Genomic DNA, 21,212 nt, shown 5'->3' on the forward strand with positions numbered 1-21,212 from the left:
AAACTTGGAAAAGGCAATATTGCCTGTTGATGGTCAGAGTGGGATTTTTTCAGAAAGAAGGAAGGAAGGAAGGAAGAAGAAAGAAGAAAGAAAGAAAGAAAGAAGAAAGAAAGAAAGAAAGAAAGAAAGAAAGAAAGAAAGAAAGAAAGAAAGAAAGAAGAAAGGAAAATGGAGGGTTGAAACACTACCCTCCCCCCCAAAAAGCCATTTGTTTGAAACAATTCGGACAGAAAGGGAGAAAGCAGAGAAGTGACAAACCCACTCAAATACTAACTCTAAATTTGGCTTCCTACTTGAAAAGATTGTGTTTTTAAAGGAGTCTAGGAACGTGAAGATTTATTTTGTCTGAGTGTCTTTTAACTAACGTATCTTAAGCAATCCCAATTAATGAGAGATGGAATGCAACAAGGGAGAAAGATCAAGAAAAAAGCACTATCCTCCCATTCACAACTGATAACCTAATCTTACCTGTGTGGGAAATTCTAATTAGCCAACCGTCATAACTGAGAACTTGGAAAAGCAGGAGGCAAAGAAGAAACATACCCTAGTTTTGGCTGTATTTAAGCTTCTTCCAATTAATATATTTTGAGCAGCTATGACCAACGAGAGGGGAGGAGTGGCAAAGAAATAATAGCAGAGTCAAGAACTGGGAAATACGAAGGGTTTTTTTCTTCCTTTTTTTTTCCTGCAAAAAGATTAAGATAGCTCCAGCTTCTCTTCTGGTTTCACAGTAGTTGATTTAACTAAATTTAAGGTGGACCAGAACCTCGAAATAAGATTTGTATAACTAACTGTAACTTTGGAACCAGACATTAAGGAAGAACAAAAGACCAAGATGGCTCCCGTCACTCTTCCCTATAGCAGCTGAAGTAGATAAATTTAAGGTGGATCAGAACTTTGAAATGAGAACTGTATAACAAACTGTAACTAGACATCATGGAAAGCTGGGAATTTGAAGAACTATGTGAAATTATAAAAAATATGCATAAATCATTAAAATCAAGCCTAAATAGAATTCTGAACCCAGAGAAGCAGGTATTTAAAGAAGAAGGCAAAGAAGAAAGAGGGCAAGATAAGGAAGGAGTAGAAACGGAGGGAAATGAAAAGCAGACAAAAACTCCACTGGACTTGGCATTGGTATAGGGAAAATTGTAGAAGGGGCATGTGTCCCAACAAAAGGGAATAAAAAGCAGATGTTTTGGAGGTTGTCAGTGGCATAAGGAAAATTGAAGTAGGAGATTATGTCTCAACAAAAAGAAATATAAAATACCTTTTTGACGGTGGCTTGGGGAAAATTGAAGAGGGTGGACGTCTCAAAACAAAGAAAAGGGAGAAGGGAGGAACAGAAAAATGGGACAAAAGACTTACTAGGAAAAAATCAGACAACTAGAAATTGTTATATGGGAAAATATAAAGATAAGATAAGGGGTTTATTACTAAATATGACAATAAAATGGAGTTGCTAACTGGTTGAATATGATAATGGAAAGATAATTAAATAAAGGTTAAAATATATGGAATATGGACAAATATGAAACTGATATGGGGAGATTGTAAAGCAGAGATTTGTGATTCACTTTTATACATGATAATTAAACTGAGTTGCTAATTGATTGAATATAATAATAGAAGGACAATTAAGCATGGGTTAAAATATATAAAACATGGACATATATAGAACTTTTAAGAAGATGAACAAAGTGAGATGTTTACTGCTTGTTATTTTATATAGTAGATTAAGGGAATTGTAATGAACATTGAACAGTAAGAATTGCCATTTATAGACAATTAAAGGTAATCTAATCCAAGATATGGAAAAATGGAGAGGGAACATGAAATATACTTATGATAGAAAACTATTGAGATTTAAAGACAGAATCACAAATTGGGGGAGTGTAAGGATGCCTAATTATATAAATATAATGATGAGAATAGCTGGGAATTGTAACCAGGTCTACATCTCAGCCAAAATTAGGCTGGGGGTGGTGGTGGTTTAAAAGCACAATGACTATATATGTATACTTTTTTTCTTCTATTTTTTTTAAAAAAGGAGGATGAAGATATATGTTAAAATTAAATATGTATATTGAAAAGGAATTATAAACACCACCAACATAAAATGGAGCTCGCCCAGAAGCTGAAATACACAGAGTCAATGAGATGAAGAGTGTGAAGTAGAGGAGAGAATAAGGGCAGGAGAGGGATAGGAGAGAGGGCAGTGGGGGAAGAGCAGTGGTGGGTTGCAGGTGGTACGGCCCGGTACAGGTGCCTGTCTGGACCACCGGGTACCGCTCCGGTACGGTGCTCTGGAGGGCCCACCCTCCTACCCGTGCTCCTTACCTGTGTTTAAAGTCTTCGGCGCTTCTGCAAATGCGTACAGCACCTGCGCAATGCTCTGTCGAGCAGCTGGAACGTCAGGGAGGCTCGCAGAGGCGTCGCTGGACAGCAAGACGCATGAGCGCGCTGTGCACGCACGCTGAGCACATCCATGTAGACAACGCTGGGCTGGTTCCAACCGTACTGGTTGGAACGGGATCCTGAACCCACCACTGGGGAAGAGGAGGAGAGAAAGGAGGAGTGGGAAGGGGAGAGAGGAGAAGGAGAGAGGAAGGGGAAGTAGAGGAGAGAAGGATGACAGAGGGAAGTAAGGAGGTAGGGATGAGGAGAGAGGGAGAAGAAAGGGATGGATCAGGTACAAATATGGTGTATGGAGAGCAGAAGAGCCAATAATTGTTTTTGGGAGTTGATGGTAAGATGAATTGATGTAAACATTTAATAATATAATACGATGTTGGCTATGAAATAGTATACATATAAATTATATGTTATGAAAATGAAAAAAAAAACTTTATACAAAAAACCCCAACTGTGGCAGGAAAGGTCGTAAAATGGGGCAACACTCAACAAGTGTCTCACTTAGCAATATAAATTTGGCTGTTGTGAGTCAACGACTACCTGTACTGTGAAGGCCTCAAAAGGGGTGGCCTTAAGTTGTCCACCTTTTAAGAGCGTCTATCTGTACTTGGGGTCAAAGAGGCCTTTGGAAATAAAAATAAAAATGAAGCCTGCGTTTCCTTCTGAGATATTATCATGTTCCAGATTTAGACTCCACTCAAAGAAAGCAGCTCTTGGGTTTCTTTAATTGTGGGAAAAATTACATTGGGTGGGGTTATCAAAAACTTGGAGGAAAATAGCCCGATGCGTCACACGGGTGACTGTGCCAGAGGAATAAGTCTAAATGTTGAAGCTTACTTAAAGTCTTGTTTCTAGAAGAGATTTACTCAAAGTCTTAGAAAAACTCTGAATGCCTGGGTTTGAGGTTTGAACAAAATGAATGGCTTCGATACTTTCCATAAATTGTCTTGTCAAGAGCTCCATTTGTAATGCACTAAACCTCTTCTGGAATGTTCTCAAATTTGTCCTTGACAAGATTCTTGGCTTTCATCCATAGCCTGCTACAAATATTTGCATGTCCATTTTCAGTTCATCTGATATTGCATGGCAAATATTGCCTTTCAGGTTAAGTAATGTTTAATTTAAGTTAAATAATGTAGGAATGACACGAAAGTTCATCAAAGTCATGAATATGTCATGGGAAAACCACAAATAGCCATTGGGGACAAAAGAGAAATAAGGTAGCTTAAGTATATAAGAATGTAAGAGCTTGTTGATCAGAAAGGTCAGCAGTTTGCCGGTTCAAATCCCTAGTGCCGCGTAACAGAGTGAACTCCCGTTACTTGTCCCAGCTTCTGCCAAACCCAGCAGTTTGAAATGCAATGTAAAAAATGCAAGTAGAAAAATAGGGACCACTTTGATGGGAAGGTAACAATCTTTCACATTTAGTCATGCCGGGCAAATGACCACAAAGACGTCTTCGGACAGCGCTGGCTCTTCAGGTTTGAAACGGAGATGAGCACCGCCCCTTAGAGTCGGGAACGAGTAGCACCTATGTGCAAGGGGAACCTTTACCTTTAAGAGCCCAGTGGCCACCCAGAAACATTCAGAAAACAATCAATCAATAAGACTAAAGCTGGAAGGGACCTTAGAGGTCTTCTAGTCTGCTCAAGCAAACCATGTACCGTTTCAGACAGGTGGCTGACCAGTCTTTTCTTAAAAAGCTCCAGTGATGAAGCACCCACAACTTCTGAAGGCAACTTCTGTTCCACTGGTTAATTGTTCTCACTATTAGGAAATTTCTCCTTAGTTCCAGGTTGCTTCTCTCCTTGGATTAGTTTCTATCCATTGTTTCTTGTCTTGCCTTCTGGTGCTTTGGAGAATAGGTTGACCTCCCGGTCTTCTTTGTCACAGCCTCTCAAATACTGGGATACTGCTATCATGTCTGCCTCTAGTCCTACTTTTCTGTAGACTACCAACTTGAAGCATGATATAGTAGTGGATCAGATTAAAAGCAGTCCTCAAATTATACTATATTGCCCAAAGTATTCGCTTACCCATCCACATAATCAGAATCAATTCAATGTTTCAATCCCTTCCATGGCCACAGGTGTATAAAATCAAGCACCTAGGCATGCAGGCTGTTTTGACAAACATTTGTGAAAGGATGGCTCGCTCTCAGGAGGAGCTCAGGGAACTCCAGCGTGGGACTGTGACAGGATGCCACCTGTGCAACAAATCCACTCGTGAAATTTCCTCGCTCCTAAATATTCCACAGTCAACTGTCAGTTGTATTATAAGAGCGTGGAAGTGTTTGGGAACGACAGCAACTCAGCCACGAAGCGGTAGGCCACGTAAACTCGTCCAACATCAGTGTGTGACCTCACAAATGCGCTTCTGGAAGAATGGTCAAAAATTTCCATCAACACACTCCTGAACCTTGTGGACAGCCTTCCCAGAAGAGTTGAAGCTGTTATAGCTGCCAAGGGTGGACCGACGTCATATTGGATTCTATGGATTAGGAATGGGAGGTCACTTACAGTAAGTTCCTATGCGAGGAAAGGCAGTTGAGCGAATACTTTTGGCAATATAGCGTATCACCACAGTTAATAAGGAGAATATTTGTAGCTCAGGGTTGACATGAGGAGTCCTTGGTGTTCTCTGAACTTGCTTGTAGTAGCACTGATGATGTTACCTAGTTTGACTAATGAAACGTCTGCATGAAAACAAGCGCAGAGAGCACCAAGGACCTCTAATGTCTGCCATTGTACCAGAAAATTCTCTCTTAAGTGGCGCAGTCATTAAGTGAGGCATCACACGTCTGTGCCTGATTTTATGACCTTTTTGCCGTGGTTATTAAGCGAGACATCGCAATGATCATGCTTTGCAATTTCCCCTTCCCCGCTACTTTGCAGAAGCAGCTGAGAAGTTCGCAAAAAGGATCACGTAATCCTGAAACGTGGCGACTAACATAAATACGAGCCAGCGCCTGGATCATGACCTTGTGACCATTGCTACGGTCATAAGTGTGAGGAACAGTCTTAAATCTTCCATTTTCAGTGCTGTCCTAACTTTGAACAGTTGCTAACCAGATGGCCTTACGTTGCGGGCTAGCTGTACATCTTTACAGGTTGTATAATACTGGAGTTAAAATGTGCCCTCCCCGCACTTATTTTTTTATTAATCAAATTGGAGAACACAAACACGCAAATATTGTAAAGAACAAAAGCTTCGTTATCAGGCGAAAAGGAGCTTTTTCCTTGTGCAAATTCTGAAATATAAACATTTAAAAGGTCAAACAATACGCAGTATTTGTGTATGAGTTAGAACAGAAGTAAGTAAACTTCCCTGTCAGGGAGGAAACACTTCTTAATAATAACTACAATATTTTCAGCAATCATGGACTGAAAAGGAAGGAGGATTATATTACTAACAGTTGGACAAGCCATAAATTGTATTTAGGGGTGGGAAAACAATCTCGTTGTGGAAATTCTGGATCGTGCTCTTAATTTGGAGTGGCGCCAGTATACCTTGTGTAGCTAGAAAGCCAATGTAGGTTTATTCAATTCGGCAGGAGCTTCCTTCGTGGAGGCAGAAAGAAAGCTGACCTCTCCTCTTGTTTTTGGCCAACCCTATTGATTTTAATCTCACAGAACACTTTGATCCGTTGCTGCTTCACTTGCTCCCAAGTTAACTTTCCCACCTTGGCTTTCCTGTATCTTGACACCTATGATCAGATGCTGCTGGCGTGAGCCTATCGTTTTGCTGCGGCAAACCGGTTTGCCTGTGATTGGAACTGAATAGAGTCTTTGGATGGCCGTGCGTGTGGTGTTGAGTCTCTCAGCTGTGGCTTTCTCCCCAGCTGATAATTCCCTGTGCAAAACCTACGGCTGCAAACAAGGCAACCGTGGAAAAAAACATAAAGGGAAAACAAAACAGTAAGGTTGCAAGTATCTTGGGCAGGCGTAGAAAATAATCGGCAAGTAGATTCACACAGCTAAGAAAATTCAGGTAAGGCTGGTTCCCTTCTCCCCCCCTCCTTCTTTTTTCTTTTTTAAAAAAATCGTGCAGGTGAGCCGTACAGATGTTTGAGTGATAGGCTGTCAAAGCTCTGGTGGTGACGATTGTGTGCAAGGCTTATTGTAGGCTCTTTTAGTAAGCAGGAACCCAGTGATGAAGACAAGGTGTTTGTACCTCTTGGAGAAAACAGGCATCGCCTTTACTGTCCTGGGAATCAAGCCTGTAGAAAAAGTAGAAGGCAGTTCATCTTTTCTTGAAATCGTGATCTGGAGGTCTTCTGCTCTTCATTTTTTGTCATTTGTTTTTTTGGAAGGGCAAATAAAAGCCATCTCAACTAAAAGCGTAAGTCTCTGCGAAAGCCCTGGATTTACACGGACTTTTACAAAAAGTAACAGGTGATGAGATGGGTGGGGGGATTCGTTTGGTTACCTGGAGCTTAAAAAGATTACACCATGGTGGGATTCAGCCGGTTCGCACCACTTGGGGAGAACCGGTTGTTAACTTTCTGAGGAGTTGGTGAACTGGTTATTGGAAGAAATCATTACGGCAGAGAACCGGTGGTTAAATTATTTGAATCCCACCACTGATTACACCTCTATCCCTCCCCCTTGCTTTTTAATCATGTTTAAAATATTAAAAAAACAACAACCATGGCAACGTTTTCCATGGGAGGGGTAAATGGACTTTGCATGGAAACATTACTCTGACGTTGAAGATTGCAGGTTAAAGATTATTTTTACAGTCTTTTATTGTTCTACTGACTTTGAGAAGCAGAAGAAATCCCAAAATCTTTATTACTTGATTATTCATCCCTTCTGTGTAGCAGAGGAAGAAGAGCTTGTAGGTGTATTTTTCAAAACACACTTAAGGTGCAAGGGTAAGCCAAATACAGTACTTGTAGTTCTGTCCAATGCAAAATAGCCTGTGGGATCAATTGCACTATTGTAGACAGTCGATTCTTAAAGTTTATGAATCTGTAGTAAGGGCTCCTGCCTTGGGCAGTGGGGTTGGACTACAAGACCTCCAAGGTCCCTTCCAGCCCAATGATTCTACGTACCCTGTAGAAGGTACGGCTATACTGGCCTAGGGCTAAATGAGTTCAGAAAGGAAAGTCCTCAGTTCAATTGTAAGGTGGAACTTACAATTGCAATCTGAGTTGGTACGAAGTAGAGCAGTATTAAAGCTGTTCTCTGTGGAATGATTCTTTTGAACTTTAAGTATCAAACATCCCCATCAGGTTTTCTTCTAGTTTGTTACTCTCCAGTTATTCTGGGTCTAGTTTCTCCATATGATGCCGCCAAGGTCTGATGTCAACTGAGATTGGTGGAATTTTCCATAAAATGGAACTGGAGGGCAAGATTTTTGAAGTTGCTGCCGGATTATGTTCTTGTTTTATTATTGATTTCATTGTTGCTGTTGTTTGGTTGGTTGTTGTGAGCTGCCTAGAGTTTATTGAGAATTGGGCAGCCTGCTAGTTTAATTTATTACTATTCTTTTGAAACGGCATCCTTTTGGGGGATTGCTCCAGAATAAAATGACAAACTTTACATGGTGAGGTCGCCAAATAAATTCTCTTTGCTGCAGAATTAGATCCAGCCTTGCTACATTTCAAGAATTCAGATGCTTTCCATAAAAAAAAACCCCCACAACTTATTAGCCTGGATGATTGTAATACTGAGTTCCAGTTTTAGTACAGACAGTTCTAAGACATTTGCAAAAGTCAATACTTATGGAGTAAGGTCCCTTGCTTTGGGCAGGAGGTTGGACTAGAGGACCTCCAAGGTCCCTTCCAGCCCTATGTTTCTTTAAATAGATAATGAAAGATGGCTCCCCAGACTAGCACCTTCATTTTGGAGAGTAGGAAAAATTTAACCTTGATCTAAATATACTTCCCAATCGTGCCCCAATGTGGATTTTTCTAGTCCCAATTCTTAAGAAGAAAATGTTAAAAACTAAGACAAGGGCATATTTTTTCCCCCTTGAAATGAAAAATGGTGTCGAATTTTATGCCATAATAATGATTTAATGTGGGTCATGGCGATAAAGAATTGTAAGCCAAAAGAATTCTGACTTAATAGGAATCAGTTGATGTATTTTACTCACTGGTTCCTGTTTGACCTCTCCCATTAGTGGAAGTTCTTGGCTGTTCCTTAAAATGATAGTTTCTATTTGAGTACTCCCATGAAAGTATCAAGGATGTTGCATCCTTATAGACATAAGCCAACAATCAAAGTTTTTTTGGGGGGGGGGGGTTACATTTTTTTAGGAGCAACAAGACAGATACCTAATTTGATTGAAAAGATAATTCATTTAAATTTATTGAAAGGGAAGGCGGGGAGGGGGGAAAGCTGGAGTAAGCATGCCTTAGTGTTTCTCCATCAAGCTTATTCCAAATAAACCGGGATTCTCTGGAATGCTAGCTTTCCTTTCTGTGTGAATCTCATTCCAGTTTTCCTGGTCTACAGCATCAATTTCGTGGTGGGAAAGTTCTTTGAGGAGGGGTGGTGTTTCTGTTTTTAAAAATAATAATAATAATTAAAAAGCCTAATTAATCAAAACAGGAGCTGCTACCTTGACATTCTGCTGCTATAATTTAAAATCCGAGGGGATCATTTGAAAGAATGGAAGAGGCAGAAGAAAAAGAAAGTACTTTGGAGGTAAGATGCTGCCTACCTCATCAGGAGGTTGTGTTGTATTCGCGAGAGCAGGTCAGTACAGTTTAACATATGGATGAAGCTGCTGTAGGACCAATCCTATTTCATTTTGCATTTCCCTCCTGCTATTGGGTCTGTCTTGCTCTATCTCCTCCTCTAACTAGATAAGTGCTTCTTAAGTATCATGAACTAGTATTTATAGATGAAACTCAAATTGCCCAGTCTTCAGCAAGGGAATCTAGACTTCAGAACAAAGTCCGGGGGCCGGATTCAGCCGATGGGGTGCTTAGATCTGGCCCACGGGCTGCCCTAGAAACAGCGAAGGACTGGCCCGTGGTGCCTCTGCCAGCAAAAACGGCGCTCACGAGGGCCGTCAGTGGCCGTCGACAGCTCCGTTTTCGCTGACAGAGGGTTGCAGGGAATTTGGGAGCCCGTTTTCACTGACTCGGTCCACCACAGGCACCCCCAATATGAGTGATGTTGAGCTGGCCATGCCCCCACCCCCGGCCATGCCCTCTCCCCGGTCATCCCCCCCCCCCGAGGTCAAACACAATCCTGATGCGGCCCTCAATGAAAACAATCTTAACACCCTAAGAGGTAGGAAGACTGATATATAAGTAAAATATGACCCACCAATGGATATCAGAAAATCCTTGTTTGCAACACACTCTTTGACATAAGATTGCAAAATGGTATTTCCTTCCTTAGAAATGATGAACTAGCCTTCCCCAGCTAGGGCAAATCTGCATTTACCCTCTTTAATCAAGGATTCTAGATTTCTTTACTTGCTTTTTGTCTTCTTTTTTCCTAAACATTTCTATTTGGCAAATCTTGAGTCACAATATCACAAAGACCTTTATCAGGCTGCCACAATATTATGATAAGACCTGAAAATTAGCTGCATCTAGGACAAGGAGTCGATGCAAGAAGGGGTATTGAAAACTCAAAAGTTTTTGCTGCCGTCCAGTAGCTGTGACCGATGTTTGTGTGTAAACACAAAGAATTGTATACCTATATGTGTATTTGTGTATACATAACACAAATGAGAAAAGGGCAGGGGGGAAATAACAAAAGGGACAAAGGGGAAAAATGGAAAGAAAAATGCAGAAAGGGAAAAAAAAGACTACAAAAATATATTACGGTATGTGATTTTAAGTGTGAATCTAAGTTTAAAATAAGAGGGACGCTGTGGCTTAGTGGCTACGATACTGAGCTTGTCGACCAAAAGGTTGCAGTTCGGTGGTTCGAATCCCTAGTGCCGCATAATAGGGTGAGCTCCCGTTACTTGTCCCACCTTCTGCCAACCTAGCAATTCAAAAGCACGTAAAAAATGCAAGTAGAAAAAATAGGGACCACCTTTGATGAGAAAGTAACAGTGTTTCGTGTGCCTTTGGCGTCTAGTCATGCTGGCCACATGACCATGGAGACGTCTACGGACAGTCTGGTTCTTCAGCATTGAAAAAGAGATGAGCACTGCCCCCTAGAGTCTGGATCGACTAGCACATATGTGCGAGGGGAACCTTTACCTTTTAAGTTTAAAATGCATCATTTACCTTGACCACAAATCTTATTCTTAATGTAATCATTAAAAACATGCCTGTCATTAATTATCTATTGATTTACAGCTATGAATATCCTAATACTTTATTCTAGGATTCTTGTGCATATAGCTGTCTTAGTGATCTTTTTTAATTGTTTGTTAAAAATGCTAAGTTTAGAACCAATTGAACGATGCTCTAATACTTAATAGTAACTCAAGGTTTTACATGTTGCTAATGCATCTGACCCATACTGTACCTTTGGGGTACAATGTTTTGTTTTAATATATCATCATTTTCAAACCAAAATTCCCCTTGCAGTAAATCAAAGTGTTTAAAAAGACGATTGGCAATAACCTCATCTAAAGTATCAATACCTTTGTCTGTCTGTCCTATCTTATCTGCTTATCTGTACAATCGGTCTGGTATAATGTCTGTCTGTCTGTCTTTCTGTCTGTCTATCTATCTATTTATCTATCTATCATCTATCCACCTATCATCTTTTTGTCTGTGTCTGTCTGTCTGTCTGTCTATCATCCATCCATTCATCCCCCCCCCCTCTCTCTCTCTCTCTTTCTCTCTCTTCCTCTCTCCCCATCCATCCATCATCCCCCCTTCCTCCCATTCTCTCAACTATCTGGATATTTGTGTGTGTGTTGTGTTTGTGCCCCTTTTCTTCCTTTTCATAACGGGATTCTTCTTTTGGCATAATCTGATTTTATAGCAAAATAAATACATTGGATTGAACCAAAGTGGCAACTGGAGACAGACTATCTGTAGCCACCTGTGGCTTTCCCTTTAGAACTAATGAAAAGTATTTTGTTATTTTTCCACAGGTTGAAATGTTGCTCAGTTCCCATGCTGTGAATTTAGGTTGTTTGGCATTTTATTTTTGCTGCTCTTTGCTCTTGCTTCTTAATGTATTATTGTTTTTTTTATTTTATAAAAAAGACTAACATACTTTTATGTTCTCCTAGGAATCTCCATTAACTCTTCTTTCTGGTTTAGCCATATCAGTAATAACTAAACAACAGGAGTTTTTGTTCTATTTTATATTGGAAAGTATTAAAGGGGAATTTCTAAGGGGGGTATAATATTATACGATTACAATATTCTGGAACTTAATTCTATACAGAGCATCCTTCTTTGACATGGATTTCCTCCAGATGTGTGTCCTTCAATTTCCAGAACATCTTGGCTGTTACAGCTGCTGTTAACAATTCTGGAAGTTTAAGGTTGCGGGTGCGAGCATGATGATTTTTAAAGACTGAAGGGTTTAAACTTTCAGATCACTGGCAGAACTCTTTTGCCCTTTCTATTAAGAACAAATTTGTTTGTTTCAGCAATTAAATATAATTTAATTCTACAAACATATATATTTTTCCTGAAAAGAAAGGAACCACATCCCGTCTTCCAGTGGGATATTTTTGAGAATCGTGGGCTGCTATTAAAAAGAGCATATTTTATTGCAGCCACACAGTAGATGACTGGTATCAGGATAATCTCCTTAACTGCAATGAAGTGTAACCTGACCCTTATGAAGAACTGAAAAAAGTGCAGACTTTTTAATATGGTGACTTATTGTTTATGGTGAACTCCCTGCCTTTGGTCTAACTTCAATGAGGAGAGGAGAGGGGAAGGAAGGAAGGGGACAGGAAAAAGAAGGAAGGGAGAGGAGAGGAGAAGCTAATTTTTTAAATACACAGAGTCCTTGGTGCTCTCTGAGTTTGGTGGTTTTCTTGCAGATGTTTCATTACCCAACTGGATTGTGTATCAGCACTGAACCGTTATTACCTAGTTGAGTAATAAAACATCTGCAAGAAAACAACCAAACTCTTCCATTGATACCTTTAATATGTTAATGAAAACATATTTAGAAGACTTCCATTTATTTGTAACCCTTTGCATGTCTTTTTTCTCAGCAGTGGTGGGTTTTAATAAGCTTTGCTTAGCGTACCTGAATCAGTCATTGAGGCTATAAACTACCGCTTCGTATTTTATGTCATCAAATCATCCGGTGATGATTTGTTGAAGAAATTGTAGCTGAGCAATTCATAGCCGAGGAACATTGGGGACTTAATACTCATATACCACCTCCGTGATAAGGTTATCAGAGCCACTAAGAGTTGATGGGCAGGGATTTTCCTATGTCTTCCCCCTGGTGCTTATTTTTTTAAAATTAAAAATAGTAGTGGTTGATTCTGGAATCTTCTGCATATGTGAATATTCTGCATATATTCTGCCACCGGCCTATGATTCTTCAGCTGGTCTCCACACTTACTACATCTCAGACAAATGTGCCTATTAGTTTGTTAACAACTTAGTATAACTGTTAAAAGGAAGTATAAGGTGTCTGTACATTTTAAGCATAGTAGGGTCCTGGCATCTAACTGCAAAAATTAGGCTCTATACAGAGTTTATTTTAAAGATGAGAAAAAATACCTTAATGTTTTTAATCAAAGAGGGAAAACGACTGCATTGTTTATTCATGCCATATAAGGCAAGGGTCTCCAATCCAGGGCTGAGGTCCATTATCAAACCACAGCCCATTTGTAACTGGTCCACACAAGCAGCAGTGAGTGTGTGTGTGTGTGTGTGCAACTTGTGCAAATGGAGTTGTTGTGAATGTTTGTTCTGACCTTGGCCTCCCAAGAACATGAAGCAGATTCCTCGTCCCTATAAAACCTCTTAAAGTGGTTTTGTTATTTATTGATTAGGTTAAAGTGAATTTCTCTCCAGCAAAGTTCTGGCAAACAATCTTTCATGAGATTTCACAACTACAGACCTTTATCTGGCTTGGAGAGCTGCCAGGACGATATCTTCCAAATGCCACTCTGTAGCAGACAATACTTGGCAAGAAGTCAGGAACAGATCTTCACCCTAATGAATTGAACTAATTGTCTCCTGCAAACTCCACTCCCCTTTTGCTCCTCTTTATTCCCTATGGGAGGGGCCATTCCACTGGTGGGTTTCAAAAAGTTTCGCTACCGGTTCAGTGGGCAAGGCTAGGTGGCGGGATGTGACAGAGTGGGCGTGGCCAACTTGACCTCACTCATGCCCACTCAGTCACATGATCCCCCCCACCACCAAGCCACGCCCACAGGAAAAGGTAGGAAATTTTTTAGGATCTATCCCCACCTTCGCTTCGCCGGTTGCCCCCGTTTCCCCTCCTAAACCCTGGCCATAGCCCTGCTTCCTCCCCCACCACCGCCTCTTTGGTTGCTTACCTTCTGCGGCGGCTGGTCCAGTCCGGAAGGCAAGCTGACTGGAGTTTTTGGTGCCCCCCCAGCCAGCCGCCGCTGCTTGGAAGCTCCTGGCTAGCAAAGAAGCCTCCCACCGCTGCCTCTTTGCAAAGCGGCTCTCAAAGAGACTGGTGGCTAGCCACAGGCCACTGAAAAGTCCTTTGGTCAGTGAAAAAATAGCTGCCCTCACCGCCATCTTCTTTGCACATGTGTATCCCATTGCCTTGCAAGTCCAAGGGGTCTTGTGAAAAATGGCCCGTTTTTTGCAAAAACAACATTTTTGCCTTCCCTCGGCCCTTCTGAAGCTTGCAGAGTGCTGCTGGGGGCTGAGGGGAGGGAAAAATGTCCATTTTTCACCCGTTTTTCACAAAAATGGGATGCAGGGCTGGGGTTTCGGGAGGCCAAAAATGGCTGTATTTGGTGTATAAGATGCACCGACATTCCACACTCTATTGGGGTGTGTGTGTGTGCGACTTATACTCCAATTAATACGGTAACTACTTGATGTTGATTTTTTTTCTCAGAAAGCTTGTCCGTTCTGGGTGAAAAAAATCTTGCTACCTGCTCTAGTGAAGAAAATTGTGTGTGTTCAACAAGGCATGACCACTTAATTTTCTGCTGAATAATTTTTCACTTTCTCAGAGCGCATTGCACAGTCACATGTGTTTGCTTTTCCAGTTTGGTGCAGAGTTATTAAAGGCAGCAAGAGGGAAATAGTTTTTTAAACCATTGGTAAATTCAAGCATGTTAACTATTACCTTATTTGTGTATACATTCCTGAAAATTCTGAGGAACTAACAGTGCAAATCTTCCCTCCAAATATAAATAATCCCACCCAGAAGACTAATAATATGAACTTCTGACAATAGCATTACACGGGAAAAGGAAATCACACACACAAAACTGTGAGTAGAGATCCTATTTGGAAGATGCACATAGGGTCAGCCACTTGATGTTAATTTTGAATTTTTCTCTAATATAAAAGATCCTCTAGTAAAGAAAAAAAAGCTGTGCATGTTTAATAAGGCATGATCATTTCATTTTCTGCTAAATATTTTCACCTTCTCGGACTACAGTTCTCTCAATTCCCAGCCCTTGTCTGTAATTCCTTGTTTCAAACATAACTTCTTCTGGAATTGTGTTGCATTCTGAAGAATGGCTGTGCGAGGCTGGACATGTTTATAAGACACGATGTTTCTCTGCTGGAAAGTTGAAGAACATTTATAAGCTGATCTCCTAACTTCATTTCTGAAGTTGCGTAGCCCACAGTGGTTATGAAAGCCTGTGCTTATAGAACATTGCATAAATGTCCTAAAAAATAAGAGGAACTAACGGTGGAACCAGAATGATGGTGGCTCCCAGTTACAGCTGGTCCTCGACTCGCGACCACAACGGAGCCCAAAATTTCTGTTGTTAAGTGAGACAGTTGTTAAGTGAATTTTGTCCCATTTTATGACCTTTCCTGACACAGTGGTTAAAGTGAATCACTGCAGTCAATAAATTAGGAAAACAATTGTTAACGGAATCTGGCTTGCTCGTCAGAAGGATGCAAAAGAGGATGACGCTTTAATCCAGATTCCTAAACTGAGCAGGAAATTAATCCTTTTCACGTTTAATTCCCTACTACCTCATTAAGCTGCCTTGTTTGGCTTTTTCTCAGTTTTTCACCCAAAGGTTGTTGCAGTTGTCAACTTGCAAAGCATTCCTTGACCTGCTCTCCAGAGTCGGCTTGCTGACAGGGTTCCAACATGATGCCCTAATTAAATCATGAACCTCAAACCAAGCTTCAAAAGAAATCCAGTTATTTATTAGGAGAGCCATGTCGGCATGGGCCAAGCAGCTAACTCTCTCAAAACAAATCAAAACAACTGGGATTCCTGAGCCCCGGACTCTCCATTCGCTCCCCGACACCTGGGGTGCATAGAGAGAAACTCAGGCTGCCACGGCAGAGGGCAGACTATCCGAAGAGAGCCTGCTCCAGGCCACCCAGAGCGGGGCAGAACTTGCCCCCACCCAGGGACCTCCAGAACCAGCAGCCCATTCGGAACCAAAGTGCAGCCCTCTCTGGACATCAAAGCCAAGATGCCTGCCTCAGCAAATGAAACAAAAAGGGATGAGTATTGGTGGGAAAAAGTCCCTAATGCGGCTGAGGTGAAGCTCCCCCACCCTAGTGCCCCAGGGCTGAGGGAAACCCCTGAGCAAGCTAGGAAAACTGGAATGAATGAAGGACTGGGAACAGGGCAAAGTTCCCAAAACTCTGATGAAACCCTTGGGGAGATCCTTAGAACAGCTGAGGGAGAAATTTGACCCAACCACCCTTCGTGGTGGGGGACCGTTCTGCCGCCCAAAAGAGAGGGAGAGTTGCAACTGATCCCTTTGAAGTTCTCATGGCTTGAGGCGCATGATTTAATTAAGACATTGGAACTCTGACAGCAGTGATGTAGATGTTTTCTCATTAGACCCTCTTTACTTGCTTAAGAGAAATGTTAAGTTTCTCAACAATGTCTCCTAGTGAGGACTGGGGAAGACTGTAGGCCCTCAAAGGGAAAAAAGTCATTCGTGGTACTTTTCCTTCAGCCTGGAATCTAAAGGGTCTCAGCATGTGGAAAATGAGGAAAGAATCACAAAAGAGAACAATTGTTTGTGAATCAAAATTCACATAGTTCAATAGTAACTATTCCTTAGTGGGGATTTTGTTCTGAAGTTGCATTTTGGAAGATCATTTGTGCCTTTAGCCAAATCAGATATCGTAGTTGCCCTGAATTTTGGCCTCTAATGAAGAAAACACCCTTTTATAAACAAAGACCGCCCATATATAAAATACCTAGTCATTTGTTCCTCATGACATTCTAACTAACTAATAATGTCCTCATGACATTCTAACTAACTAATAAAATGGTCACATGGCCCATTATTTAATTTTTTATTACTCTGGTAATAAAGTTTTGCTCCGATGTACTTGGAACTGGGCACACCTTTAAATGGTGGTTTCAGGTGCTTTTTCTGGCAGTTCCTGGCAGCTACCTCTCCCTGTCGTTTGCGGATTCCCATATTTCTCGCTGGGAGACAGAGCTGCTGAAGAAATTATATCTGCTAGGTTTTACAGAGGATGCCTTGGGAAACTATGGCCTTAAGGACGCCCAATTTCATTGATTTTCAATATCTGCGAGCCAGAGCCAACAAAATCCCCCCTGACTTTTAACCAACTTAATAATTATGGATTGAGGATGGCTTCCTATTTTTATACTTTAACCATTCCTAAGTATAGAAGCAGTGGCGTAGCGTGGGGGGTGCAGGGGGGGCCGGCCGCACCGGGCACAACATCTGGGGGGGCGCCCTGACTCGCCCTGCGCCGCCCTTTGCCGGACTGTGGCCGTCTCTTTCCTCCCGAGGAGGAGCTCGAAGGGCAGCGGGAAAAGGCTCGACTGAAGGGAAGCAGGTGCCGCGGGGGTGGGAGGCGCACCGGGGGCTTCGGGAAGGCGCCGGCTTCCCGGGGCGCTCCAGGCGGAGCCGAAGGAGAATGGCGCTGCGCTGCGCTCCGTCTGCCCGCCGCTGCAACGCCACCGCGTCCTCCCGCTCCGCCTGGAGCGCCCTGGGAAGCCAGCGCCTTCCCGAAGCCCCCGGTGCGCCTCCCACCCCCGCGGCACCTGCTTCCCTTCAGTCGAGCCTTTTCCCGCTGCCCTTCGAGCTCCTCCTCGGGAGGAAGGCAGGAGGCCAGCATGGAGAGCCTCACTTGACTGATGCCGACCCAGGGGCAGCTGCAGTCGGGCCGCCCTCGCTTTAGGGGGCGCAAATTACTTGCCTTGCCCCGGGTGCTGACAACCCACGCTACGCCACTGTATAGAAGAGCTTTTTCCTTAGCTCGTTTTAATGTCTTGCCCTCAGCATTTTTGGATGGGCGTTTTAAGAGGCTCCTGGTTAACGAGCAGCTATGCCCTTGTGACAGAGCCGGGGTTGAAACTGTGGAGCATGTCCTTCTATTTTGTCCCATGTATAACGCAGACAGATCCAAGTTATTGCCTCTTCTTGAAATCGTTCCTTCTAGACTTATTGGCTGTGATTTGTTTGTATATTGCCTTGGAGATGGCTCCTCATACATCACCTCTCAGGTTTCCAATTTTTTTTTTAAGAGCTGTAACCATTAGAGGAGAATGGTGTAACTTTTCTAGTTAACCTTCTGGTGACTGATTGCTATGATGAATTATCTTATGTCTCTTTGTAGTACTTGCGTTTTGGTCTGTGACGGTAAATAAATATTAATTAAACTTTTTATTAGTTTTATGCTTAGTATATTGTCTTTTTCGGAGTATAAGATGCACCAAGGTTTTGAAGAGGAATTTTTTTAAAAAGTAGGTAGGTAGAAGGAGGGATAGCGAGGGAGAGAAAGAGAGAGAAATACAGTAGGTAGGTAGGGAGAGAGAGAGAGTAGACAGGTAGATAGGTAGATAAAGGGATAGAGAGGGAGAATTAAAGAGATAGAGAAATACAGTAGGTAGGTTGGGGGAGAGAGAGAGGGTAGGTAGGTAGGTAGGTAGAGGGATTTCCCAAAAGGAAAAAAAAAGTTTTTGCACTCTGCAAACCTCCCAAAAACGGCCCGTTTTTAGCCTTGGGGGGGCTTGCAGAGTGCTCCTGGGGGGGCAAAAATGAGCAAAAACCGGCCTGTTTTTCATGAAAACGGGCCCGTTTTTTGTCAAAAAAAATTGCATGCATAGCCTTATGGAGGCTTATAGAGTACTGCTGGGGGCTTCTGCCCTCCCAGGCCCCCAGGAACTCTCTGAAAGCCTCCATAAGGGTATGCACGGCCATTTTGGTGAAGGGGTCGGGGTTTCATGAGGCAAAAAATGCTGTATTTGGTGTATAAGATGCACCCAGATTTTCAGCCTCTTTTTTTGAGGAAAAAAGGTACGTCTTATACTCTGAAAAATACGGTAAGTTGTAAAGTCGGAGATAAATCTTAAGCACCTTATTTTCTTTGTAAAAAAAAATTAAGTGGAAGTCAAGAGCCCATTATACATTTATATAGCACATATCACCTACATTTGCTAGGGGGCCTAATATGTTGAACATGTTTTCAAGGATATATAACTTAATTATTCTGTGCAACACACAATGATTTATAATTCATGTCCCCCCAAATACATATAGTTCCTGACTTATGACTACAGCTGAGCTCAATATTTCTGTTGTATAACAATTTTCCGTTTAACAATTTTCTGTTGTTAAGTGAGGCATTTGTCAGGTGGGTTTTGCTCCATTTTACGACCTTTCTTGCCATAGTTGTTAAATGAATCTCTTCAGTGGATAAGTTAGTAAGCTGGTTATTTATGGTTAATAACCATTAATAACCTGGTTTCGCCATTGAGTTCGCTTGTCAGACGGTCACAAAAAGGGATCATATGACCTGGGGATGCTGCAATGGTCATAAGTATGAACCAGTTGGCAAGCATCTAAACATTGATCATGTGACCATGGGGATGCTGCACAGGTCGTAACTGTGAAAAATTGTTATAAGTCACTTTTTTCAGTTGTAACTTCGGGCAGTCCCTAAGCAAATTTAGGACTACCTAACTTAGGAGTTCTTAATCTTTTTTTTTTTTAAAAAAAATACCAGGATGGAGATAGGAATCTGAAACGTTTGTAAAATGAAAGACTTCATTCATGAGTTTCATAAGGAGATATCTCCACTGAGAAATTCTGCCCTTTGTTCGATTTTTGTTTTTTTCTGGAAGGCAGAAGAATCCCGAGGTGCGCTTCCTAATATTTGGGTAATGTTTTATCTGTGGAGAGAACTGAGATACAGATACTGAGGGGAGATATGAGAGCAGTCTTCCAATATTTGAGGGGCTGCCACAGAGAGGAGGGGGTCAATCTATTTTCCAAAGCTATTTTCTCCAGGAATAATGGATGGAAACTGACCAAGGAGAGATTCAACCTAGAAATAAGGAGGGACTTTCTGACAGTGAAAACAATCAACCCGTGGAAGAGAAGTTGCCTTCGGAAGTTGTGGGAACTTCATTACTGGAGGCTTCCAAGAAAAGACTGGACTGCCACCTGTCAGAAATGGTGTAGGGTCTCCTGCTTAAGCAGGGGGTGGGTGGGTTGGACTAGATGACCTATAAGGTCCCTTCCAACTCTGTTAATCTGTATCTGTATCCTCCAAAAGAAAGGAGCACCTCAAGTTATTTTCCCATGGGCGGGGTGAGATGGATGCCAATGAATGCTTTTTCAAAGTTTGTAACTTTAAAACTTGTGGATTTGAAGTTCTGTTGGACATGGCAGAACTTATCCAAGTAGTAACTGTGTTACTAACTTAACAACTGCTGTGTTTCACTTAGCAACTGTGGGCAAGAAAGGTCATAAAATGGGGCAAAACCTAACAAAATCTCTCAGCGACAGAACTTTTGGACTCAGTTGTGGTCATAAATCAAGGACTGCCTGTATCTGTGTAACATGCAATGGAATATTGTCTGTTTTTCTTTTTTCCTCACTGAATGTCGCCTTGGACCTGGCTGTCATCATGCAATAACAGGATACAGTGATTCACCTTTAAGTGGATAAGTGTCAGCCTTTTGAGGTAGCCCAGTCCAGGAAACCAAAATTATGAGTATAAATCTACTTTTATTGTAGGGTTTCAGTCACAGAATCTGACAAGCCTTAATGCACCACTCCCAGCCTTGCTTTTCGTGTTCCAGAAAAGTAGGGAGAGTCAACCTCGATATCAGATTAGATGCTTGCTGTGGATTCAGATTTTGGTTATCGTCCCTTTATCTAAAATGCAATATTTCCTTCTGTATGTTAAGGTTATTCTCACAACAACGCATTACAATAAGTTGTTCTGTTTCCAGCTTCAGGGTAGAAAACACGGACTTGCGTGGAGACTAACTCATGTATGACCCTGCTTGAATCAATTTTTTTCCCCTGGTGCTACCCCTGCTATATAGAGAGCATGCATTTAATAGTTCCCAGAGGGTATCATAGGTGCTGATAATAGAGTCCCCAAATCTGCAAACTTCCCTGCCCCCCAAAAGGTGAGCACCAATAAAGAACTCAGAAGAATCATCCTTGGCTTTGGGCCTGACTTTGGATATTTCATTGAAAACGGGGGATAGAAATGTTTTAAATAGCAATAAATAAAAGTTTTCTAAAAACTCTCAAAAACAACTGAAAATAATGTCAGTTGCGTAAGACTTATAATGTGTTTCCCCCTAATCCTGAAGATTTCATACTGATTGTTCCCACTGTCAGAAAGTTCCTTCTTATTTCCATGTTGAATCTCTCCTTGGTCAGTTTCCATCCATTATTCCTCATCTGGCCTTCAGGTGCTTTGGAAAATAGCTTGACCCCCTCCTTTCTGTGGCAGCCCC

General features: G+C 41.8%; 1 protein-coding gene across 9 annotated transcripts in view; it reads left to right on the plus strand.

The window, feature by feature from the left end:
- ST3GAL4 (ST3 beta-galactoside alpha-2,3-sialyltransferase 4) overlaps positions 1-21,212 on the plus strand; it is a 128,625-nt gene that overhangs the window by 77,983 nt on the left and 29,430 nt on the right. For 4 of the 9 annotated variants that reach the window (XM_081961310.1, XM_081961316.1, XM_081961312.1 and 1 more), the window contains one exon: positions 8,976-9,071. The exons of 2 other annotated variants lie outside the window; for them this stretch is intronic. In XM_081961310.1, the coding sequence (XP_081817436.1) occupies positions 9,036-9,071 (36 nt within the window). In that variant the 5' untranslated portion in view covers positions 8,976-9,035. Of the gene's footprint in view, positions 1-5,956; positions 6,406-7,190; positions 7,292-8,830; positions 9,072-21,212 lie in introns of those variants that run through there. 3 more of the 9 variants (XM_081961311.1, XM_081961315.1, XM_081961314.1) reach the window with 3 other exon arrangements.

The sequence above is a fragment of the Natrix helvetica genome, assembly GCF_964273705.1.
Source record: "Natrix helvetica genome assembly, chromosome: 8".
NCBI classification, from domain to species: domain Eukaryota; kingdom Metazoa; phylum Chordata; class Lepidosauria; order Squamata; family Natricidae; genus Natrix; species Natrix helvetica.